The following is a 27048-nucleotide window of genomic DNA, read 5'->3' on the forward strand; positions in this document are numbered from 1 at the left end:
GGCTAGCCTTTCCTCCATCACAGACATTCCCGCACCTACCCACGACACTATCTCAGAGATGCCTTCACGTCCCTGTCACACTAACTCAAAGATACCCTCCTGTACCTGTGCCACCATTCCACTCATGCAGGAGTTGGACTCCTCCATCCTCTGCGCGATTGTGGAGAGTGTGCGTGGCAACTGTTCCAGTACCTCGGCAAAGTGCTGCTGGCCCTCGATGACTCTCCTTTTCACGGCTGGCCCCCAGGGTTCAGCATCTGGGTCCAGCTGAGCAGAGCCTGGAGAAGAGTGTTCCCATTGACGCGGACTCTCCACGGCTGCCCCTGCCACCAGGGTCTGCTCGTGCTCACATGTGCGTGGCGACTCAACATGTGCAAGCCCAACTAAGTGAGGACAGGGACCCACCGAGGTGTGTGTATCTGCGCTAGTGGATGACTGGCTCAGATGTGATGATGAACCCTCGGAGGCTGGCACGTTGTCTGAGGAATCGCCCTCCGCAGTCACGGCGCTCGCAGATGGCCCTGCAAGAGAACAGAAAGCAATATTAAGCATGTGGACAGATGTTGAGGTGCTGCAGAAACCAAGTGATGCTAAAATCATTCACTATCATGAATGCTGAGTGTTAGATTTCTGTCACCAGCCACTTGTGCACTCCCAGTCTCGGCGTCCGCCACAGACAGGCAACTCCAGTGTCCGGCTTATTTCTAGTGCCTGCTGCTCCGCATATATTAAGACCACCTGGTGTGGCGGGCCCCCTCCGGTCCTTGCCCTCTCCCGGGCATTCTGGCATCTCTTCTCCTATCAAGGCAAAACACAGAGGCGTGATTGAGTGATGGTTGCATGGTGACCTACTACATGCATTGGTGTGGGTGAGCGTGAGGGAGATGCATGGGAGGGTGCGTGGGAGACATAGCCATGAGATTGTATGAGGATTGGGTTGTGTGGCAGTGTTTGAATGGGAACTGGGGCGGTGAGTAAGTGCAGGCAAGGTGAGGATGATGGTTGAGTGGATGTGAGGAGTGATGCGAGAGGGTTATGGTGGCAGTGCAGAAGGAGTTGTGTGGTGGTGGAGGTGACGTGGAAGATGGAGTGTGGTAGAATGCGTAAGTATACTCACTTTGGCTGACCTGGTTAGGTCATTAAACTGCTTCCTGCACCGGACCCAGGTTCGGCACACATTGCCGCTGCTGCTGACCTTCTCGGCCACCTCCAGCCAGGCCTTCTTGGTGGCGGAGGGAGACCACCTCCTCCCATCCGATGGAAAAAAAGGTCCCTCCTCCTCTTCCTCACCCCACCGAGCAGCACCTGGAGTGAGGAGTCAGAGAACCTTGGAGCAGCCTTGTCTCTGGCCTGCTCCATACTCCAAAATTGGTTCTTTGCTGCAGGAGGAGCATTGGAGGACTGCCCCTTCAAATAGGGCTCCTCCTGATGACAGCCTGTGATGCGGATGCGCAATGCGCCCGCTGCGCAGGTCTGGAACGGGAAACCCGGAAGCACGCGTAAGTAACTTCAATTAGGCTGCGATCGCGTGCGGAGCACCCCGAATTCACTGGGTGCGTTACCCACGCGCCCAGTCGACCCCCCGCTGCCAACCTGCCTCCCTCCTAATATCGGGCCTTTGGTGTCTATGGAGGTGTCTGCTCTGATCTATCCTGTGAGGCAGTGTTTGAAATGAAGCACGATTGTTAGGTTTTGAGGAAGGGGAGAGATTCAAGTAGATTCTTTAAAAACTTTCTTCAATAGTACACAGAATTTCATAGAATGTACAGCACAGAAACAGCCTATTCGGCCCAGCATGTCTATGCTGGTGTTTATGCTCCATACGAGCCTCCTCCCTCCCTACTTCTCTAACCCTATCAGCATATCCTTCTATTTCTTTCTCCCTCGTGTGCTTATCTAGCTTCCCTTTAAATGCATCTATGCTAGTCATCTCAACTACTCCTTGCAGTAATGAGTTCCACATTCTAATCACCCTCTGCGTAAAGAAGTTCTCCTGAATTCCCTATTGGATTTATTAGTGAATGTATCTTATATTTATGGCCCCTAGTTCTGGTCTCCCCGCAAGTGGAAACATCTTCTCTACGTCCACCCTATCAAACCCTTTCATAATCTTAAAGATCTCGATCAGGTCACACTGCAGTCTCCCCTTTTCTAGAGAAAAGAGCCCCAGCCTGCTCAATCTTTCCTGATAGGTATAACCTCTATGTTATCATCCTAGGACATTTTTTTTTGCACTTTCTCCAGTGCCTCTGTATCCTTTTTATAATATGGAGACCAGAACTGTTCACAGTACTCCAAGTGTGGTCTAACCAAGCTTCTATACAAGTTTAACATAGCTTCTTTGCTTTTCAATGAACCCCAGTGCTTGGTTTGCTTTTTATATGGCCTTATTAACCTGCGTTATTACTTGGTGATTTGTGTATCTGTACCCCAGATCCCTCTGCTCCTCTACCCCATTTAAATTCCTATTATTGAAGCAGTATGTGGCCCCCTTATTCTTCCTATCAAAACGTAATACCTCACATTTATCTATATTGAAATTCATCAGCCAATTACATGCCTGTTCTACAAGTTTATTAATGTCTTTCTGTATTTTGTTGCAGTCCTCCTCGGTATTAACTGTAACCCCCAATTTGGTGTCGTCCGCAAATTTTGAAATTATACTTTCGATTGTCGAGTCTCAATAGTTTATGTAAATGGTGAACAATTGTGGTCCCAGCACTGATCCTTGTGGAACACCACTTCCCACCTTTTGCCAGTCTGAGTAACTATCTGCAACCCCTACTCTCTGTTTCTGTTTTGTAGCCAGCTTGCTATCCATTCTGCTACTTGTCCCCTGACTCCACATGCTCTGACCTTAGTCATGAGTCTATGTGGTACCTTATCGAAGGCCTTTTGAAAATCCAAATATATTACATCTACTACATTACCCTTGTCTACCCTTTCTGTTACTTATTCAAAGAATTCAATAAGGTTCGTCAAGCATGACCGTCCCTTTTGAAATCCATGCTGACTGCTCTTTATTATATTTTCGGTTTCTAGATGTTTTTCTATTACATCTTTGAGTGAGGTTTCTATTATCTTTCCTACCACCGACGTTAAGTTAATTGGTCTATAGTTCCCTGGACTGGTTCTATTTCCCTTTTTACAAATAGGAATCACGTTAGCTGTCCGCCAGTCCTCTGGCACTATTCCCTTTTCTAATGAATTTTTATATATATATGTAATAGTGCCTTTGCTATCTCTTCCCTAACTTATTTTAATATGTACAGTGCAATCCATCCAGACCAGGAGTCTTATCCTCTCTAAGTTTGATTAGTTTATCAATTATCTCCCCCCTTTCTATCTTAAATGTCTTTATATCTTTTTTGATCTCTTCTTCTAATGTCATGCCCACCAGTCTCCCTGGTAAATACTGAGGCAGAGTAATTATTTAATATTTCTGCCATTTCGCTGTTATCATCAGTGAGTTTATCGTTTGTATCCCTTCATGGCCCTATCCCTATCCTGACTTTTCTTTTGTTATTTATGTGTCTGTAGAATACTTTATTATTTCTTTTGATATTCCTTTATAATTTATTTTCGTAGTTTCTCTTTGCTTTCCTAACTGTTTTTATAAAACTTCTTTCCTAACCTTTTTATATTCCCTTTTGTCATCCTCTCCTTTGTTGTTTATGTACTTAGTGTATATCTTTCTCTTTAGTTTCAATTTTGCCCTTATTTTTTATTCATCCACGGTGTATTACTGGCTAGTTTGTTCTTGCTTTTAAGTGGGACATATTTCTCCTGGACTCTATTGATCGCCGTTTTAAACGTTTCCCATTGCTGTTCTATTTCTTTGTTTATCAGTAAATTTTTCCAGTTTATTTTCCCTAGTTCCATTCTCATCCCTTGAAAATCAGCTTTTTTCCAATTTATTACTTTGGTCTTTGTCTTACTTATGTCCTTCTCAATTTTTATCTTAAATCTGATTATGTTATGATTGCTGTTGCCTAGATGTTCTCCAAACTTACTTCTCTTATCTGTTCTGGTTCATTTCCCATTACTAGATCCAGCAGTGCTTCCTCTCTTGTTGGGCTCTTTACATACTGGGTAAGAAAGGAGTCCTGCACATATTGTAAAAACTCCATTCCCTGTACCAACTCTTCTTGCCAGTTTATTTCGTGATAGTTAAAATCTTCCAGGATTATTATTCTATATCCTTCACTCATTTCACATATTTCTTCCTTCACCTCCTTTCCACTATTAGGTGGTCTGTAGTATATCCCTATTAGCGTGATCGATCCCTTCTTATCTTTTATTTCAATCCATAGGGATTCTGTTTCTATCCATCTGTTAGTTATGTACCTTTTCTCTACTGCCATTATGTTATCTCTAATTTGTACAGCTACTCTACCTCCTTCTTCATTCCCTATCCTTTCTGATTATGTTATAGCCTGCAATATTTAGTTGCCAGTCCTGTTCTTTAGGTAGCCATGTTTCAGTTATTCCTACTACAACTGGTTCCTCACTACAGGTTATTGCCTCCAGTTCCCCGTGTTTTATTTTGGACGCTGTATACATTGCTGTACAGGCTGTTTAATTCATCTTTAATAGTTGTTCCTTTTACTTTATTTTTTTTAACAGTCCTTTTATACTTCTGTTTATAACTGTATTTGTTCCTTGACCGTTTGATATCTTTATTCCTTGCACTCTCACCTTCACACTCATCGCCTGTTTCTTTTATCTTTAAGCTTTTGTTATTGCTACCAGATTCCCCCCCCCCACCCCAAATCTTGCTAGTTTAAAGCCTTATGCACCGCCCTATTCATCCTTTCCGCTAGGACTCTGATCCCATTCCAGTTCAGCTGGAGCCCGTCCCATTGATACAGCTCCTCCTGTCCCAGTATTGGTGCCAGTGTCCCATGAAATGGAACCATTCATTCCCACACCATTCTTTCAGCCACACATTCAACTTTCTGATCTGCCTATCCCTATGTCAATTAGCAAGTGACTCGGGTAGTAAACCTGAGATTACCAGTGAGGTCCTGCTTTTTAATTTAGTCCCTAATTTAGTACTAATATACACTGCCACAAATTTTAAGCAGCAACCACTACAATAAGCTTTTTCTTTGACTATAGGCACCTGCCAATTACAAGATAATGTAAAAAAAAGAAACATTACCTCCCGCTGATTCAAGAGTCTCTCTAGATCTGCTGCCATTTGGTTCTTCATGCGAAGTAAAGCTGCTTTTTCTTTATTTAACCGACTGAAAGAAAAGCAGATCCATTTGAGCATTGTAAGGATACCATGTCTTATTTAACAAAGGCTTTTTTTCTCCAGTTGTGTACTTAACTTACCAAGTTAAGTGAACAGGAACTCCATGTAGTCATCACAAAAATACTTTTAAAAGTATTTTTATAAACAAAGCTTATCTTTATAAAAGAAAAAGCAATTGAAAATTGACAGTTATATAACTGAAAAATTGTACGTGACACTGAACGAGTGATGTGCATCACTTATTTGCATTTTTGTGCTGTTTTGTGTTTTGAACTAGCTCAGTGTGTTTAACAGGTCAGAAGAGGCTCATAAGATCTACTAAAATCTTAGGTTTGTGTTACTGAGGTATTTCTGGAGGTCAGGTTGTTTACGTTCAGGAGTGCTGTCAATGACATGAAAACCACACGTAGGCTGTCCATGGAGATGAAAGAGGTATAGTCTTGTTAAATTGGTAGACGGGGTGCTAGTTCAAAGTAACAATTTTGCCTGTCCAATTTGCCATCAGGCAAACCATGCTGATGTCACTTCCTTCCAAATACCAATCAAAGCCTGCTTAGGTGCAGACAAATTATCATAACAGAAGCCAGATATTGTTAAATCTAACTTGCCATTAATTGAGAGTGAACCAGTTGACTAAGGTCAACAGGAAAAGTATGAAGATGCAGCATGGAGTAGGGATTTTTATTTCTTTATTTCCATGCCAATTTTCATGGTGACAACAAGTCGCTGATCAAGAAGATAGAACACCTGAGACTAGACATTGGAATCTATTTATGGCAAGAGGCAGATAAAAGTAGAATTGTCAGCATGTGATGCGGGATAAATTTTTGCCAAAAACATCTCTTTGAGCACTACTTCAGTCAAGAGGATTTCAAATATATTTGATTCCATATCTCGCCTGTGAGAGGTTGACAACTCATGCCACATGACACAATTCTGTCACGAGCTACAACGTGGTCCTGCTAAAATAGATTGTTGCTGTGGATGGTTACCCCCTTATTTACCATCTGGTCCTTTAAGAATGATTCACAGGCACCTAATATGTCAGGACAGTCAGAGGCTGCATTAGCAGCGAGAGGCAAGAAGTTACCCTGAAGGCTCGGGAAAGTTTGTGAAATGTAAATTTAGGAATCATTGTTATTTGAAAGCATTGGCTTCAGTCCAAAAAGGGCAAAAAGAATTAAATCATGCTTGGTGCCACTGAAAAGGCTTTTTTAAAATTCAGGTTCAGTCCAGAAACTTGGGGAAGAAACCAGGCCAGGTCTAACTTATTCAGCAGCTTAAGTTCTAGCTCCAGATCATTACCTGTTTTTATAGACTCATAGAATGGTTACAGTACAGAAGGAGGCCATTCGGCCCATTGAGCCCATGCCAGCTCTTTGTAAGAGCAATCCAGTTAGTCCCATTCCCCCGTAGCCCTGCAAACGTTTTCCCTTCAAGTATTTATCCAATTCCTTTTTGAAAGCCACGACTGAATCTGCTTCCACTACCTTCTCAGGCAGTGCATTCCAGATCATAACTACTCGCTGTGTAAAAAAGTTTATCCTCAAGTTGCCTTTGGTTCGTTTGCCAATCACCTTAAATTGGTGTTCTCTGGTTCTCGACCTTTCCGCCAACAGGAACAGTTTCTCTTTAATTATTTTATCTAAACCCTTCATGATTTTGAACACTTCTATCAAATCTCCTCTCAACCTTTTCTGCTCTAAGGAGAACAACCCCAGCTTCTCCAGTCTATCCACGTAACTGAAGGCCCTCATCCCTGGAACCATTCTAGTAAATCTTTTCTGCACCCTCTCTAAGGCCTTCACAACCTTCCTAAACTGCGGTGCCCAGAATTGGACATAATACTCCAATTGTGGCTGAACCAGTGTTTTATAAAGGTTCAACATAGATTCCTTGCTTTTGTACTGTATGCCTCTATTTGTAAAGCCCAGGATCCCGTATGCTTTTTTAACTGCTTTCTCAACCTTTTTTTTTATTCGTTCATGGGATGTGGGCGTCACTGGCGAGGCCGGCATTTATTGCCCATCCCTAATTGCCCTTGAGAAGGCGGTGGTGAGCCGCCTTCTTGAACCGCTGCAGTCCGTGTGGTGACGGCTCTCCCACAGTGCTGTTAGGAAGAGAGTTCCAGGATTTTGACCCAGCGACGATGAAGGAGCGGCGATATATTTCCAAGTCGGGATGGTGTGTGACTTGGAGGGGAACGTGCAGGTGGTGTTGTTCCCATGTGCCTGCTGCTCTTGTCCTTCTAGGTGGTAGAGGTCGCGGGTTTGGGAGGTGCTGTCGAAGAAGCCTTGGCGAGTTGCTGCAGTGCATCCTGTGGATGGTACACACTGCAGCCACAGTGCGCCGGTGAAGGGAGTGAATGTTTAGGGTGGTGGATGGGGTGCCAATCAAGCGGGCTGCTTTATCTTGGATGGTGTTGGGCTTCTTGAGTGTGGTTGGAGCTGCACTCATCCAAGCAAGTGGAGTATTCCATCACACTCCTGACTTGTGCCTTGTAGATGGTGGAAAGGCTTTGGGGAGTCAGGAGGTGAGTCACTCGCCACAGAATACCCAACCTCTGACCTGCTCTCGTAGCCACAGTATTTATATGGCTGGTCCAGTTAAGTTTCTGGTCAATGGTGACCCCCAGGATGTTAATGATGGGGGATTCGGCGATGGTAATGCCGTTGAATGTCAAGGGGAGGTGGTTGGACTCTCTCTTGTTGGAGATGGTCATTGCCTGGCACTTACCTGGCGCGAATGTTACTTGCCCCTTATGAGCCCAGCCTGGATGTTGTCCAGATCTTGCTGCATGCGGGCTTGGACTGCTTCATTATTTGAGGGGTTGCGAATGGAACTGAACACTGAGCAATCATCAGCGAACATCCCCATTCCTGACCTTATGATGGAGGGAAGGTCATTGATGAAGCAGCTGAAGATGGTTGGGCCTAAGACACTGCCCTGAGGAACTCCTGTCCTGCCACCTTCAAAGATTTGTGCACAAATACCCCCAGGTCTCTCTGCTCCTGCACCCCCTTCAGAATTGTACCATTTAGTTTATATTGCCTCTCCTCGTTCTTCCTGCCAAAATGTATCTCTTTGCACTTCTCTGCATTAAATTTCATCTGCCAGGTGTCCAACTATTCCACCAGCCTGTCTATGTCCTTTTGAAGTCTATTACTATCCTCCTCACTGTTTACTTCCAAGTTTTGTGTCTTCTGCAAATTTTGAAATTGTGTCCTGTACACCCAAATCCAAGTCATTAATATATATCAAAAAAAGCAGTGGTCCTAGTACCAACCCCTGGGGTACACGACTGTATACCTTCCTTCAGGCCAAAAAGCAACCTTTCACCACTACTCTGTTTCCTGTCACTTAGCCAATTTAGCGTCCATGCTGCCAATGCCCCTTTTATTCGATGGGCTTCAATTTTGCAGACAAGCCTATTTTATGGCACTTTATAAAACGCCTTTTGAAAGTCCATAGACACAACATCAACCCTCTCCGTTACCTCACCAAAAAACTCAATCACGTTAGTTAAAGACGATTTGCCTTTAACAAATCCGTGCTAACTTTCCTTTATCAATCCACACTTGTTCAAGTGACTATTAATTATCGTTGCTAAAATCTTCCCCACCACCAAGGTTAAACTGACTGGCCTGTAGTTGCCGGGTTTATCCTTACACCCTTTTTTGAACAAGGGTTTAACATTTGCAAATCTCCAGTCCTCTGGCACCACCCCCGTAACTAAGGAGGGTTGGAAAATTATGGCCAGCACCTCTGCAATTTCCACCCTTACTTCCCTCAGCAACCTAGTAGGATTCATCCCATCCGGATCGGGTGATTTATCTACTTTAAGTACAGCCAGACTTTCTATACCTCCTCTTTATCAATTTTTAGCCTATCCAGTATCTCAACTACCTCCTCTTTTACTGTGACTTTGGCAGCATCTTCTTCCTTGGTAAAGACAGATGTAAAGTACTCATTTAGTACCTCAGCCATGTCCTCTGCCTCCATGCATAGATCTCCTTTTTGGTCTCTAATCGGCCCAACCCATCCTCTTACTACCCGTTTACTGTTTATATGCCTATAGAAGACTTTTGGATTTCCTTTTATGTTGGCCGTCAGTCCATTCTCATACTTTCTCTTTGCCCCTCTTATTTCCTTTTTCTATACTCAGCCTGGTTCTCACTTGTGTTATCAACCTGACATCTGTCATGCGCCCTTTCTTCTGTTTCATCTTACTCTCTATCTCTTTCATCATCTAGGGAGCTCTGGCTTTGGTTTCCCTACCTTTCCCGTTTGTGGGAATGTACCCAGACTGCAGCCGAACCATCTCCTCTTTAAAGGCTGCCCATTGTTCGATTACAGTTTTGCCTGCCAATCTTTGATTCCAATTGATCCGTTCTCAACCCACTGAAATTGGCCCTCCTCGAATTAAGTATTTTTACTCTGGATTGGTCCTTGAACTTTTCCATAACTAATCTAAACCTTATGATACTATGATCACTGTTCCCTAAATCTTCCCCCACTGACACTTCTTCACTTGACCCACCTCATTCCCCAGAACCAGATCCAACAATGCCTCCTTCCTCGTTGGGCCGGAAACATACTGATCAAGAAAGTTCTCCTGAACACTTCAGAAACTCCCCCCCTCTTTGCCCTTTACACTATTACCATCCCAGTCTATGGCCCCGATATTACCAGGGAGGTGGGTTGGCAGTGGGGGGTCGACTGGGTGCGTGGGTAACCCGCCCAGTAAAATCGGTGGGTTCCCCACGCGATCGCAGGTAAATTGAAGCCACTTACCGTGGCTTCCGGGTTTCCCGTTGGAAACCTGCGCAGCGGGCGGACTGCGCACCTGCATCACAGGCTGTCAGCTGGAGGAACCCTATTTAAAGGGGCAGTTCTCCAATGCTGCTCCTGCAGCAAACAGCCAAAATTACAGCATGGAGCAGCCCAGGGGAAAGGCTGCTCCCAGGTTTAATGATGCCTCACTCCAGGTGTTACTGGATGGGGTGAGGAGGAGGAGAGAGATCTTCTACTCAGCGGACGGGAGGAAGTGGCCTGCCTCTGCCACCAAGAAGGCCTGGCTCGAGGTGGCAGAGGAGGTCAGCAGCACCAGCAACATATCCCGCACCTGGATACATTGCAGGAAGCGCTTCAATGACCTAACTGGGTCAGCCAAAGTGAGCACACTTACTCATTCTCCTACACTCTGTCTTCCACATCACAGACCCCACCCCACAACTCCTTCTGCACTGCCATCACTACTCTATCACATCACTCCTCACACCCACTCAAACCTCATCCTCAACTTACCTGCACTTACTTACCTCCCCAGTACTCATCCCACCACTACCACTCAACTCAATCCTCATGCAATCTCATGGCTCTGTCTCATACTTACCCTCTGATGCATCTCTTTCACGGTCACCCTCACCCAACCTGCCACTACCTCTGCTGCAGCCACAGGGGATGCATCATGTATGAGTAGTATGAAGCATTAGGCAAAGGTTTTGTGAGCACAAAGGGGATGCACAAGGGTGTTTGACGGTTTGTCATGTTTTTTTATTTATGTTTGATTTTGGTTCAACTCACATTAAATATTATATTGTCACCACTACTGCCACGTCTTGGCCATTCTTGACTGGCTTGTGCAATAAGTCTCTTTCACGAGGTTCTCCATGAACACCCACACTTGATGCCACCCATTGGGTCATCCTACAGTGGGTGTATGTGTAGTTGCACGACTATTTTGTGCAGGTGCCTGCGGCACAGCACTGTGTTGTGGGAGCTCCACATGATGGAGGTGGACAGCGTGCCTGGTGAGACTGGTGATGTTGCTCATCCTCGGATGAAGTGATGAATGCGCCATGGCGCCCCCCCCATCTTGATGGAGAGAGTTTGAGAGGGTCCGCAAAGTAGGTAAATGTGTTTGCACAGCAGAGTTTAGGGTATAAATTAATAATTTTGAATGGAAAGACAAAGGTGTTGCAGCCAAAACTTTGTCTGAAGTGACAGAGTGCCCTGCTGCAATAAAGGAGGTATTCCCCCCAACTGACAAAAAAAATCCTTTGCATCTCCCACTGGCTGCTGACTGAAACACGTCTGCTCCAACAGGGAGTGTTTCCCACAGCATGGGAAACACGCTGAGGATCCATGAAAATTGCACCTCTGCCAAAATCTCCAGTCAAAGAGGTCTGTCAAGTACCTCAACTAGGTAAGTATTTAAATTGTCATCCCGCCGGCTTTAATTGCTGGTGGGAGTCCCCCATGCAGGAGCTGTGCGCGCACCCAAACGCATCATTGGGGAACCCGGAAGTGGGTGGGTTGGAGCTGGGCTCCGGACTCACTCCGGGATTCCCCCATTTTGGGAGCCCCCCCCGTCCCGAACGCACCCGCTTGGCCATCCTAAAATCGGCCCCTATATTAGGATAGTTGAAGTCCATCATCACTACTCTCTAGTTCTTGCACCTCTCAGTAATTTCTCTGCAAAATTGCTCCTCTATATCCTTCCCACTAATTGGTGGCCTACAGAATACATTCAATAGTGTAATGGCACCTCTGTTGTTTCTTAACTCTAACCAAATAGATTCTGTCCTTGACATCCTCTCTCTCCAGCACTGCAATATTCTCCTTAATCAATACTGCCACCTTCCCTCCTTTTTCTCCCCCCCTATCTTTCCTGAACACCTTGTATGCAGGAATATTTAGTATCCATTCCTGCCCTTTTTTGAGCCGGGTCTCTGTTATCACCGCTACATCATATTCCCATGTGGCTATTTGTGCCTGCAGCTCACCAATCTTATTTACCACACTTCATGTGTTTACACACATGCATACTAAATCTATCTTAGACCTTCTCATATTCTCTCTTAGTCTGATCCCACCTAATACTATTTCTTACTCTAGTGCTATCTGTCTCTCCCAATCATTTGTGCACCTTGTTTCTCCTTTCTAATGCTACATCCTAGTGCCCAACTGCCTACCAAATTAATTTAAACCCTACCCACAGCACTAGTGAATCCGCCCGCAAGGACATTCGTTTATATTATATTACACACACACACACACACTTTAAATGAATGTCAAACTGTTTTTGATGATTTGTAGATTCTTTGACTGGGGCTTATGACAGTCCTGGCAAACAAATTCCAGTTTAAGTTCAAGTTCAACTAAAGTTCAATCTTTGCAAAACAGATTTAAAGCTGAACAAAAAAGTCACCCAATTTCAGATAGGTCTGAAAGATAGTTTTGATGTTGCATCCAACATAAATGTTAGAATGTTTTTTTGAAGTGAATCTCCAATGGGTAAATACAACGAATGGTAATACAACAAGTGGTATGGTAGGTGCCAACTGAGAAAACTGGGGCCTTTTCCATTAGCACTTGGGGTGTCTGGTTTGGTCAAATAGGAACAGGACCTGGATAGGAGTGGGTCCAAAGGGTCAAAGGCCCAGTCCTTGCTGGTTTTTGTCAGCGAATACTATCACACACTGACGAGGCCCCAAAAACATTGACCGTCAGCATCAAATGCTGACAGTTGGCATTTATGCAAGATGATCCCAAATTTAAAATGTGTGACATTAATTGATATCAGCTATGGCAATGTCCCTGGGGTAGTTTGCTCATTGTTCGGCAGGTGTATTGAAACTATTGCAGCAAGATAGATGTTTTGATCAACACAAATATTCATTTTGTGGGATGAAATCTAATTCACATAATCCATGTAAAAATGGAACTGGCTTTGCAGATATGACACTGTTTGGTCACACAGTATAACTATGAGTTTGAAAAAGGTTATCTCAATAAGCAAGGTGCTTATACTTCTGGCTATTTCTTTGACCAACTGTTATGTTACATATTAAAGCTATATTGCAGTATGTAGTTCTAGTGAAGCTATCCAATAGTTTTTTTTTAAACTCAAGTGCCAATTTTTTTCCCTCTTCTTTTTGCTGGGATATAGATAGTTCCCTGGGCCAGCTAACCTCTACTAAAGAGGGATAAACGGAACTAATAGTTCACTTAAGTGGCTACTGACACTGACTGCCAGCAGACTATTCTACTGACAACTGTTCTTTTTTTTCTCAAATATCCTACTTTTCTTTACATCAGATAATTTTTTTCACCTATAGCGGAGGACTTTCTGCTTTAAAAAGACCATACGTTACAAAATACCTCTTTCTTCCTTTGGCTTCTTTTCTCTTATTGCTCAGTGATATTCTGAGTTGACTTTTTTTGCTCTATTCAAACCAGCCCACATTACATTTTTCCTTATCCAGATCATCTTATTTAAATTTGGAAGGTTCAAGTCTTTCAATTTAAATTTTGTGGAAAAGTATTTATTCCCATCACGTCTAAGTGTTCTAATTACACTATCAAAACCTTTCTTGTATACAGAACTGAAATATGCTTTTATGCACGGATTTCTGTGAGCAAATGCAAAATTGAAATATGCTAGAAAATTATGTTCAAATGATATTGCCTCAGTTTACTTCAAAATTAATTTCCTTAAGGAATTACTTATTCTAGTAAGATTACAATAATCCAGAATTACTGGCATGAGATAAAAGCAAATCTGCTTGACCGGAAACTCATAACATTGGTCACTTATAGTGAAGAGGAAATTTACTAATTGGATATAAATATTTAAAGCACCATTTTTCAAATAGATCTATAAAGTTGGAAAACAACTAAATAACTAATCATAAATGATTGCAACTTCCTGCTCCCATCTGCATTACTTATTGTCCCTCCTAACTTAGTGTCATCTGCAAACTTGGATATACATATCAACTCTATTCGTTCATCCAAGTCATTAATAAATACAGTGAAAAATTGAGGAAGGCATCTACATAAAAGCAATCATAGATTGCTACATGGATAATGTGATTTACTGCCTGTTCTTTCACAGCATGGAATTTTCACAAAATCCACCATATTTCAATATTAAAAGGTGAGATTGCCTAATTTGAAGGTCGTCTTCATTCGTTAAATGGAAATGTCCTTCATATACAAGTAGAAGATAGTTCCAGGGCAGATTGTCTAAGAATTGAGGCACTGTCACCATCTTGAACTTTCCTTTTTGAAGAATGTACTCAACTGTACTATTAGAATTGATGGAATATACTCCTCCTAATATGGATGGTGCAAAATAGCAGAAATAAAGCCTAGATTTTCTGATTAGCATTACTTTAACAGCAGCATTAACCCATTCACTTTAAACAGGTTAACACCACACATATAGCAATAGGAAAATCTGGCTCAAAGTCTCTTCTCTGCCGGTGAGTTCCCATCTACTGTTATCATATGGATTCATAAAAGAAGTGTAGACTCTCTTTAAACTCCTATTGGTACCCATTACAAATTACAATATATTTCAGCAGCGACTGGGTGGCATGGAGGCCTACCAGACTGACTATCCAGCCCAGGCTTATGGGATGGAAATCTCCTCTCTTTATCAGCTGTACGCGTTCTAAGTGAACTGAGTGTGGACAATCTCAACCCAGTTCCTGGTGAGTGTGATCTAAAGCACAAAATGGCACGTAATTGGGCATTAATATTGAGACTAGCCACAAGGATGGCTGGTGAGAGCAGCGTAAAATTTACAGTGGGGGCAGGAAGGGCTGTTCTGCTGCGGTTATTGTTAAAACACTTTGGTGGGGCAAAGTAAAAGGAGCTTTACTCTACATGTAACCTGATTTGAGAATGGTCACTTCTAACATTGAGTCCCAAAAGTAGAAAATATTCAATTTCCCAGCACCAGCAACTCTCATCTTGATGTCCACAATAAAAAAAATGTACCGTACCATGCAACATGTTCTTTTACTCATAACTTTGTTTTAAATCAAGAATATCGATTGGCCATCATAGGCCCATAAAACTACTTTCCAGATATCATAGGAAAAGAAATGTCGGGTACAAAAACGAAAAATGGTATCCCTCAAAAGTAACTTGTAATTTTTGGCACCACCAGTTGTGGTTAGTTGGACACAGATTAAAAACTCACTATAAGGCGACCTTCGAATTTATCCACAATTATAAATAGGATGGAGCTGTCCTTTAAAGTTACTGTGAAAAGTTGGCACCAGTGATGAATGTGGATCCAGGCCAAGACTAAGCTTTTGATTCATATAAAATTATGGATGTATTTAGTTTCCAAGTAGTTGCACTTAGCGTGGCTTAGAACATATTTTCGAAGTGCACTTTTTTCCCCCCAGTTTTCATTAATCCCCTCTGTTGTCCAGCTACATGGGACCGCCCTTGCATGGTTACACGCCTGTCTGTCCTAACACAGCTAGTGTATTTTGAGCTATGGCTTCTCTTCTTGTCCCTGCACAGTCACCTCCAGAGTTCCTCAAGGATCTATCATTGGTCCCCTTCTGATCCTCAGTTATGCCTTGGTGACATCAACTATAAATGCTTGGGATCAGCTTCCACATGTATGCTGATGACACCCAGCTCTACCTCTACCACGTCCCTTGATCTCACAACCACCTCTGTACCAGCAGACTGCCTGACACACATTAAGAGTGGATGAGTCAAAATTATCTCCAGCTAAACCTGGAGTATACCAAAGCCACTCTCCTCGTTTGTCACTCATTCAAGGTGCATCAGACTGTGCAGAACTTTGGCATCCTATTCAACCCTGAGCTGAGTTTCAAACACCACATTCTACCGACCACCAAGACTGTTTACTTCCATGTCTGCAACATTACCTGGCAGAATACCTATTTCACTCCCAGTGCCATCAAAATCTTTATCCATACTTTTGTCAACTCAAGACTGGATTTCTCTAATGTTCTGCTTGCCTGACTCCCATCCTAATCCCTTCATGAATGCCAATTCATTTAAAACGCAGTTGATGTCCTATCCTGCTTTCTTATCATTCCCATCTTCACTGACCCACACTGGCTCCCTGCCCTCCAACATATTGAATTTAAACTCCTCATACTCATTCAATTCTCTCCATGGCCTGGCCCCACTCTGCCTTTGCTACCATTTCCAGCCTTATGTCCTCTCCTGTACCCTTCAACACTCCCTTCTCGGCTTCTGTGCATCCTTCTCTCTCTTCACCCCACCACTAGTAGCAGAGTCTTGACTCGAATCCTTGGAACTCCCTCCTTAAAACCCTCAACCTGTCTTAAAAAAAAAAGGTGGGGAGCACCTTTTTAAGCATTTTCAAGTCTCTGGTCACCTCTCCTAACTTGGCTCATCTCCCCTTCCTTCAAAACAAATCCCTCTCTAAAGTGCCATGGGATATTTTTCTACATTAAAAATGCTACACAAATGAAAGTATTGTTATTCCCAGTCAGCGTGTTGTTTTCTGCTAATTTCAGAGAGCTTTTGGGTTACAGGGTAACCCATATTGACTGAAAAGGGGTTCATTGTTTGCCCTGGGAAAGTTACATCTTGGACAATTAGCACACAAGATCAAGTTTCACTTCACAGGAGCCATACGCTTGCTGACTGAAGCTGATGTTTGTATCAAGTACAAGTACAAATGGAAAATATCTGCTTGGAGGGTTTGAGCCTTGGCTTTCTGCCTTCCCTGTTTGGTGAATCTGGGGTGGGCGGAGGCAGAAAGCAACTCAGGCATCACTCCAGTGCATTCCTGCTGCTTTCCACTGGCTTCGGGGGGCAGGGGGGGGGAGGCACTTCAGGGACAGAAGGAAATCCTGCCCTGCTGGATGTGTGTCCCAAAGGGGGCGTGGGGGGGGGGGGGGGGGGGGGAGTGCTGGAAAGTCTAGGTCACGAAATTTAATCTGTCCTTGTTTACATAGACTTTGGTGCCAATGATATCCCAGTGCTGGTAAGTATTGGTGAACTCTTAGCACCAAGTAGCGTTAAAGGTTCTTGATGTCATCTGATGCTGGTGAGTTCTTAGTGTTGCTTGATATCATTAAGTCCTCAGCATTATGCGGCGTTGGAGGCTTTCCAGCACCAACCGGTGCCGACATGTGTCCAGTGATACCTCACTGGCTTTTTTGAAGCTTACTGTCCTTATCTATCTTGTTCTGAACAATGCTGGAAACAGGGAGCAGCTGTTCCTTCTTGTTGTGTTTCACGAAGCTGAGGTAAATTTCATGTTGACCATTTTATGCAGCAACGGCGAGAATCCGCAATTGTGAATAGCTTATTCCACCTTTCTCAGTAGTTAAAGCCTTAGGCAGATATTGATGCAGACATGATGTCTGAATTATGGGAGCTTCAGTTGGTTTCTTGGTCTGTAAACTCCGGTGAGTGGGTATTTTCATGTTGGAAACATACGACTCCTGTGATGCCTCACTCTAAGGACCTCCAATCTATCCTCTTACATCTCCTCCTCCTCATAACGTAGGAATAGAGGGATTCTAATTGGGAAGTCCACAATTATATTTTCTGCAGAACTACCTAAACAGGGCAATAAAAGTCTTGACAGACCCTCCAGAGGATCAAACAGCTAAAAATCAATATTCAGGCAAAGAACAGACCTTCAGGTCCAGCAAACAAAATGGCCTCCTCAACGTGGTATCCACCTCAGGGATATCATGCTACAGTTCATACTCCCATTTATATAGTGCGGTAATAATTTGGTCCCGGTTTGGGAAAATGGAGCAGAGGGGTTAGCCATGCCCACTTGGCCCATTTAAAGGCAGTGGGTTGGCCTACCGGCAGTCATTAAAGAGGAATGATGCTACTTTTAGAGGAGAATTCTGGTGTGAGTTTTTACCAACGTAGTTGAGGCAGCAGCTATTACCTGCCCATTTTACTCAGTTTCGTACCCCAAAACCGCCTGACAACAGGCATTAAATCAAAGGGAAATCCAGTGCAAGATTTATTTTAAAAAGGACTGAAAATATTTTACATTAAGCCAATAATTCTTGATATTTACCACACTTCATTCTCCAGTTGTGAAAGATGCTCCTTGTATGTCTGGATCTGAGTGTCTCTCTGGCGCACAGTCTCAATAAGGTAGCTGTAAGGCTGCTGCGCTTGACTAAGCAAGGAGTTGGCATTTGCAAGCTGGGGAATGAAAAGAAAAATAACATCTTGTTGATCGGTTGATAATTACTTTTACTAACAATCTAATTATGTAACGTTATTAAAACATCTCATTGAATCAACAGCTCTGAACATCAACCCGAAACAATTACAAATCAATTGCTTTGGAAGGGGGAGAGTGAGAGAGAGAGAGAGAGAATGCTGGATCACTAGTTGGGTGGATTAAAGCAACAATCTAAAGACCGTGAACACATCAACAATTACAATAAATATTAAAAACTAGTGATTTAATGCATTTTGTGAGATATACTCTCAATCCAAAATATTAATTAGCCACAATTAAAGATAATTTATGAATTAATTCCATCAATCATCAGTGAGTATTTAGTTCTATGGTTTGATTAAGGACTATTGATAATATCTACAAAATATTCTTTTCAACTAACCTTTCAACGAAATGGCAGGTATTCCATTTTAAAGATGTAAATTACGCACATTGCTCATGCAGTACCAAGGTTGTCATTAAACAAAATCACTCACCTAACAGCATACTTGTAAAATTCTGACACAACTCAGATATCACACCATAAACTGAGAGATGGCTTTAGTTTGTTGCCTGACAAGTACTTTGCAAGATTCATGCAGCTCATCCACAATGGATCCACAAAAACTTTTGAGCCATCTCCTAGCTGAGTATCAACACAATCAAGATAACTTCTTCCACCAGCTACAAGTGAAACATTCTGCATCAAACCATTCTAACCAGTACAAAATCACTCACCCACCTCACAATACTACAGAACTTTCTATCTCTGTCCCAAAGAAGACATGACAAAACTAGTTTTATATGGATACTTTAGCTTTACTGACGTGTCCAGAAAACACAAATTTTACAAGAGCAATGCAGGAAAGAAATCATGAAAGAACAAAACTGACAATGAGTAGGAATCCATCTGTAAGGCATATAACCTCCAGCTGCACGAAACAGAGAGTGATGGATTATCACATCTCTACCATCTGCATAAATGAAATCCTGGGCTTCTGGGCAAATGCTGGAGGGGTTGTAACAAATAATGCCCAGTTCTACACATCTTCTGGATGCGTCCAAAATTCTAACACGACTGGAACTACGAAATAAAAAATGTCAGGCCTCCCCATCCATCCTCACAGAATTCAATGTTTCCTGGGGAATTTCCATTATAACCGGATTATACCCCAGCACAGGGACACTTCTCGGCTTTCTTGCACTGCAGCTCAGTGATGTGTCCCACTTAAGTGGTTGGGGATGTATTCTTCCCTGCCTGGTCAGTCGCTATTGATCAAAGTGCTATGGGAGATTGCTCAGTCTGAAAACATTGTTTTTAATCAGACTGAACCAGTTCAAATTTTTCAAGACCTGACTCCATTCCTTAGCTGCTGCCAATTACAGATGACCACCTTCCCCACATGTTATTTCAAACACTAAATCCAAAAGGCAATCAAAAGAAGCTGAATGCTGCACGACTTGTTAGGCTTGCCCAGAGGCCACTTATTGCTAAATTGTCAAATTCACTATGTAATGAAAATTGAGCAATGTGTATAAACTGTACAGAATCAAGCCGCTGTAGGATGAATATTCTGCCTGCCCCAGGCCTGCACCTTTACCTGGACAATTTCCCAGCGTCATGGTAATTTAAATAATTCAGATGGACACCAGGGCTATTTAAAGTGACACTGCAAGGAGGAAAATTACTGTCACAGTGTAACATGGCAAGCAGTGTTTGGCTGAAGATGCTGGAATAAAAATGTTGGTCTTCAATTTTGATTGCTTTGCGATCAATTAGCTTAAAGTGGCCCTTTAAAAGTTAGCTTAAAAATTGCTTAATTTCAATTACTGGTTAATTCATTTTTTTTGAACAAAAATGACTGAATTAACAGGTTAAGAAATTGGGGATGGTGCCTAGTATCTGTTAACATTAAAAAAAATAACTGCTGGGGAAGTGTTTAAGGACATATGGACAGATTTGTTTCTTGGTTGCCAGAGTGCAAGTCATAACCAGGCACAGCCTGCAAAATAACTCCACTATTGTTGGCTGAGCTTCACACTCTACAACTACAGTTCTCAGATGGGTAGCATAGTGTAACTACTGCACAAGATTAGGTTTACTTGCACTTGATGTAACATGCACATGCAAAACTTTATAGGTCATTAGGAATTTGAGTGCATCAATAATTAATTCAGCGGAGAGCAAATGAAATGCAACTAACTGCCATAAACACTTAAATTAATGGATTGGAATGTGAACAGGCAAACAATAAAGAAAGGTATCCCAGGAATGCATGACTAGGTCAACTATTTCCTCTAAGAATACAATACAAAATATTTTTTCAATTTGGATCTATGAACCTTGCATCTTCTATTTGCATTAAATACATTGGTATTAGTGCACTTATTATACGCCATGTATTAGATAACACTATACTTTGAATCATTTTGAAATCCTGTAAATTAGTGAGGAAATAAACTAAAACAATGGAACACAATAGCCAGTATAAGAGTTACAGAAAGAAAAGTATATTGCAATAAATATCTTTCATCAGGAAGAACTTTTGCAATAAGTAAGATACGTATAGTGCACAATATTTGTATTACAAAACTTTCAATTAAGACTTAGAGGCTTTTAGGGACATGGAGAAATTTGTTCACAATATTGCTTGCTACAAAAAGTCTATGCTTTGTGCCCAAGTAGAATTAAAAAAAATACTAGAGATGCTTTTAAAAAAGAGTCCAGCAATATCAACAAACTGATGTCCAAATATTGTGAAATGAAGAGCTAGCTGGAAGCTGATTTAAGATAAGCTATTCTTGATATTTTTTTCAAAGAAAATTGATTAAAAGACAAAATGAAGAACCGCATTAGTCAATTGGAGAGATATTTCCACATTTTTCTGATACCATTACTGTTTTATTCAATATGTAGGCTGCTAACAGTTCATATGGAATAAAATTAAATTAAATAATCAACGGTGTGTTCAAAATACATGTGAACTCCCCAGTGGCTGGGAGGAGGGGGGGGGCCTGGGTGCTGAGTTGCAGAAGTTTGTACAGCTTTGATTTATCTTTGCAATCTTGCCAAGATGCGGAGAAAGAGTAAGAGACACAAAGTAATAGTAAAATGGGGAAAAGGGACGATAACAGATGCAGTGAGAGCATAAGAGAAACAGATAGAAAGATAAAGTGTAGTGGAGATGCAGGAGGGGTGCTGTAACTTTGTCCTCATTGAAGAAAACACAACTTTCTACTACAAAAACAGGAATTTCAGATCAACTGAGAAAGTAACAGAGATAGGTGGGAGAAAAATAAGCAATGAAACAGAGAAAGGGTGTAAGAGAGAGAAAAATGCAGAGAGAAAAATGGAGAGAAGAGACGAGACATAGGGATAGAGTAACAAAAAGATACTTATATTGACTCCACAAAAATAGCTCACTAAGTTAATGAATGAGATCAGTAGACCTTATCTGGATATCATTGGGAACCCCTGCCTTTTGTGTTATTTCGTACCTTGGAACAAAATTAAATAGAATAAGGAACTGAATCAGATTACACAGTTTTGCATGCATTTTTCTAAATTTGCTACCAAATATTAAAAGACGATTCCTCAATGATGTTTAACACAGAGCATCAACTGCTCAACCAAGATGACTTCAACAGACTGACTGATCTCTGACCACATTGTCAGAAATTGGGTATTGTTGCAAGCCTTTTCAAACAATAAGAGAAATTGCAAACACATGGCTTAATTAGAAACTTTGAGATCTGAAACTATTCTCCTTGTGAGCTGTCTTGTAAAATTCAGTTACAGTTTCATCATACATAGGTTACGAGGACAAATCACCAGGACAACACCTGTAGAATAACAAAGCAATAACTTACATTTAAGGTGTCTTGCCACCTTTGGTGTGGACAACCAGCCCAGTTGTGTGTCAGGTACGTTCAAGCCTGCAGCCATGACACCTGTGATCAAAGCCTGTCATATGGGATATTCTTTCCAAGTAATTATTGACCTGGTCAGACTAGGATAATAAGGTTTTCTAATTTAACAGTAAGAAGCATCATCAGACACATCAGATACTTTGCTGTATAAAAATAGTTTTGTTCAGAAATATTACTACAGTGCTCAAAGGAAAATGCAGGAATTAAATTTTTTTTTAAAAGTAGGAGCAGATGCTCCCACAATTGAATAGCTTGCTGACATTCGGTTTCTCGGTACATTTTCCAATAAATGACCGCTTGAACAAGGTATCAGAGAATCACGGGCATCAGCGGAACCTGACCAGTGAAAGTCCCGCTGAAGATAAAGGAATCTGTTTAATATTTCTAGTACATAAATAACCTGGAATGGAAAGAATAAGGTTTAGTTTCTCCACTCCACTGAGTTCCCAATCCTCAGCCATATTAAGTGAGATGGGAATCTCCAAAAGGCTCGGAAAATTGTCAAGGGCTGTATTGTAACTTGTACTGCTGTCTCTGCCACTGGTGGCGTGTGGCTCAGGGGAGGAAGAGGAGACAGTGCAAGAAAAAGGGGGAAAAAGAATGGAACGTTGCTCTCCTAGGCAGGTATGTAGCTTTTTTTTTTACGCAAGGAAAAAAAATCCTTTTATACTCTTCATCTTTCTACATTACAATGGTGACTACATTTCAAAAGTACTTAATTGGCTGTAAAGTGCTTTGGGATGTCCAGAAGTCGTGAAAGGTGCTTTATAAATGCAAGTCTTTCTTTATTTTAGAAATGGAACTTTTATGTGCCGCAACCAATTTAATTTTGTAATATCATAACATTTTCACACCTACTTCATAAGGGCAGAGGTCAATGTGTATGTCACTAGCAATCAAAAATCTGGGAATTTTACCTCTAGCCTGGAATTGTACAGAAATAGTGTGAGGCCAGAAGTTATATTTTATTGATTGTTTTGAAGTGATAGCTTGTTAAGTAGATGAAAAACCTGGCAGGGAGACAAGATTGCTGGATTTGAGATACAGAGAAAGCAATAATCAGTACATTTTATTTATACATGCCCATCTATAAAATTAACAGCCCAAAAAACATGACACAACCATCAAAAAGTTGACAATGCAAGAATAGCCCTGATTATAAGCTTTTGAGATGGAAATAAGTAGTTGCATGGCTTTGTAACTGAAGCTGTAAGTAAAACCCAAATGTTTTCACTTGTATTTGAGAAATAAACAAATATATGAAAGCGTGAAGGGGGAAATCCAAATGTTAAATACCCAAAATTGGTGATGCTACACATTGGATATCTGGGGCATGATCCCTGGAAAAATGTCCCGGGGAGCAGCCCGTAGAGCACAGCGTCCTGTATTACCGAACGGTTTGCGATAAACCGGGACAGATAACAACGCATATCTCTCCACACCCTTTGCACAAAGGGGTAGCCCATCAGGAGATAGACGACAGTTTCCTCCCCGCCACAGCCTCGAGAGCAGCTGTGGTTCCATGCGTGCTGGAGGGACCGCGCTGGGAGGGTCTTTCTCACAACCATCCAGGCTACATCCTGGTGCCTGTTGGTCAGTTCCGGTGATTAGACGTTCTGCCAAATGGCATCGACGGGCTGGTCGGGGAAGAAACCAATCGAGTCCACCCTCTACGTTCTTTGCTGGACTCTGAGAACGTTTCGTGTCGACCATTGTCTGACGGCCTTGTGGTCAAAGGGGTTCTTCCTCAGGGGACAGGTGGGGGGGTGACGGTCCAGCTGGACGAGACTTTCTGCACTTGCTCAGCCAGCTCCAGCCTTTGCAGTGTGTTGGACAGGTAGAAACTCAGCACGTAGTGACATTTGGTGTTTGCTTTCTGGGGCTCTATACATATCCTGAGGCAGCCACACACAAAGGTGGCCATCAGGATCAGAGCAGTGTTGGGGATGCTCTTCCCCCCCTTTGTCTGGGGGCATGTACATAGTCCGGACGCGTTCTACCTTGGACCTCCAGACAAAGTGGAAGATAGCTCGGCTGACTGTGACGGCGGAGTTGTGGAGAATGGGTCAGACCCCCGGCCATGTAGAGCAACACCGTGAGTACCTCACACCTTATCACCAGGTTCCTGCTGTTAATGGAGAGGGATCGCCCCACCCACATACCAAGTTTCTGTTTGGCCTTGGCGATCCGCTCCTCCCAGTTCTATGTGCAGGCCAGGGGCCCCCTGAACCAGATCTCCAACACCTTCAGGTAGTCGGACCTGACGGTGAAGGGGACAAAGGACCGGGCTTCCCATCTGCCAAAGAACGTGGCCTCACTTTTGTTTCGGTTCACTCTGGCCCGAGGCCAGCTCGAAACTGTCGCAAATGCCCATCAGTGTATGGACCAACTGCTGATTGGAGCAGAAGATGGTGACGTCGTCCACGTACAGGGAGGCCTTAACCTGACAGCCTCCGCTGTCTGGGATCGTCACCCCCCCGATACCTGCGACCTTCCTGATGGACGTGGCAAATGGCTCGATACAACATATGAACAAGACCGCGGAGAGAGGACAGCCCTGCCTGACTCCAGATCTGATCGGAAAGCTCTCTGGCCCGCCCAAGGTTCATTCGACTGATTCCTGGGATGAGGGGGTTATCTTATGAGGAAAGGCTGGACAAGTTGAGCTTGTATACACTGGAGTTTAGAAGAATGAGAGGTGATCTTATTGAAACATTTAAGATCCCGAGGGGACTTGAAGAGGTAGATGCTGAGAGGATGTTTCCCCTTGTGGGAGAGACTGGAACTAGGGGCCACAATTTAAAAATAAGGGGTCTCCCATTTAAGATGGAGATGAGGAGAATTTTTTTCTGAGGGACGTGAGTCTGTGGAACTCCCTTCCCCCCCGAGAGCGGTGGATGCAGGTCATTGAATATTTTTAAGGCTGAGTTAGATAGATTCCTGATTAACAAGGTTATAGTAGGTAGACCAGAAAGTAGGGTTGAGGTCACAATTAGATCAGCCATGATCTTATCAAACGGCAGAGCAGGCTCGAGGGGCCGAATGGCCTACTCCTGCTCTTAAATCGTATGTTCGTATGTAAACCCCCACTATCTCCGACTGCTCACCACCCCAATATCTCCAACAGCTCATCCCCCCCACTATCTCCAATAGCTCACCATTCCCCCACTATCTCCGAATACTCATCAACCCCCCTTCCACTATCTCCGACTGCTCACCCCTCCAATGATCTCAGACTGCTCAACTCCTTCCCCCTGGTAATCGGGCCCCCCATCCAAACCCTGAGGACCCTGATCTATTCCGAACACCCTCCCCATCCAAACCCCGAAGATCCCGATTGCTCGCCGACACCCCCCCAACCAAATCCAAACTCCGACTTACCTCTCATCTGCTCTACAGCTGATTTCCCGCCTAACAGGCAGCCAGCTTTTCAATCAAACTGGCTATCAGGCGGGAAACCGTTTGAAAAATTTTAAAAACAGGTCTTACCCATTAAATTCGGTAGGACCTGTGGGAAATCCTTACTTCCGGGTTCCTTCCCCCGACCCCGCTCCAAGTTGTATCTGTGTCTAACCCTCCCTGTTCAGACTGGCATTCTTCTCCCTCTCCATCTCGGGACTCCTCTTCCCTTCTCGCAACCCATTCAAATTGGCACTGTTTTCCTCCTCCAAACTCCTCAGTTTAAGTGGGAATTCTTTCCCTCCATCAGTTTATGTTGACACACCTCTCTCTTCACATTCACTCACCTCCACCCAGTTAATGCTGGCACTTTCCTTCCTCCTGCACCACATTCAGCTTCTCCCAATGCACCACTCCCAGCTTCTGCCCTCTTCCATCTACCCCTCACTGGCAGCCATTTCTAACCTCACTACCATCCGTTCCCCCTCCTCTCTGCATTGAGATATATTTCTCTCTCACTCTTCCCTGCTGCTAATGTAAGGAATTCTAGCTGCTGCATGCTGTAAGTGAGAAGCCCAGCTCTTGCAAGAATTCCCGTCTATAATATACAGCGACCAGGATCCCTTACTCCTCTAGTCCTGCCACTAGAGCGACACTGGGGCGAAGAACCCAGTCTGTTGCCTTTTGGCAGCAAATATTAACCAGACCACCAAAATGCCGATGCTAATGTGAAATGCTGATATTTTGGCATGTACGTTTAATCTTTAGTTATTTTTGATGGCGTTTAAGTTCCATTTATGTCACCAATTTTCCTGTAACATGAACAAGTGAAAAAATGAGCTTTTGGTAACAACTGCAAAGTTTTTGGTGCAGCTTTTTTTTAAAAAAAAGTAATTATGAACCTTTATAAAACACTGGATCGGCCACAACTGGAGTATTGTGTCCAGTTCTGGGCACTGCACTTCAGGAAAGATGTGAAGGCTTTAGGTGCAGAAGAGATGTACTAGAATGATTCCAGGGATGAGGGGCTTTAGTTGCTTGGTTAGACTGGAGAAGCTGGGGTTGTTCTCCTTGGAACAGAGATGGTTGCAAGGAGATTTTATAGAGATATTCAAAATCATGAAGGGTCTAGACAGAGTAGAAAGAAACTGTTCCCATTGGCGGAAGGGTCAAGGACCAAAGGACATAGATTTAAGGTGATTGGCAAAAGAACCAAAGGTGATATGAAGAAAAACTTTTTTACACAGCGAATGATTAGGATCTGGAATGCACTGCCCGTGGGGGAGGTGGATCCAGATTCAATCATGGCCTTCAAAAGGGAACTGGATAAGTACTTGAAAGGAAAAAATTTGCAGGGCTACGGGGAGGGGGCGAGGGAGTCGGACTAGCTGGATTGCTCTTGCATAGAGCCAGCGTGGCCTCGATGGGCCAAATGGCCTCCTTC

General features: G+C 43.0%; 1 protein-coding gene across 1 annotated transcript in view; it reads right to left on the bottom strand.

Moving 5' to 3' along the window:
- Positions 1 to 27048, bottom strand: part of pibf1 (progesterone immunomodulatory binding factor 1) — a 108945-nt gene that overhangs the window by 10799 nt on the left and 71098 nt on the right. Inside the window, exons 15-16 of the mRNA XM_067985495.1 lie at positions 18123 to 18253; positions 5165 to 5249 (exon numbers count right to left, since the gene is read on the bottom strand). Of these exons, the coding sequence (XP_067841596.1) occupies positions 5165 to 5249; positions 18123 to 18253 (216 nt within the window). The remainder of the gene's footprint in view (positions 1 to 5164; positions 5250 to 18122; positions 18254 to 27048) is intronic.

This window comes from Heptranchias perlo, chromosome 6 (assembly GCF_035084215.1).
Source record: "Heptranchias perlo isolate sHepPer1 chromosome 6, sHepPer1.hap1, whole genome shotgun sequence".
Lineage (NCBI taxonomy): Eukaryota > Metazoa > Chordata > Chondrichthyes > Hexanchiformes > Hexanchidae > Heptranchias > Heptranchias perlo.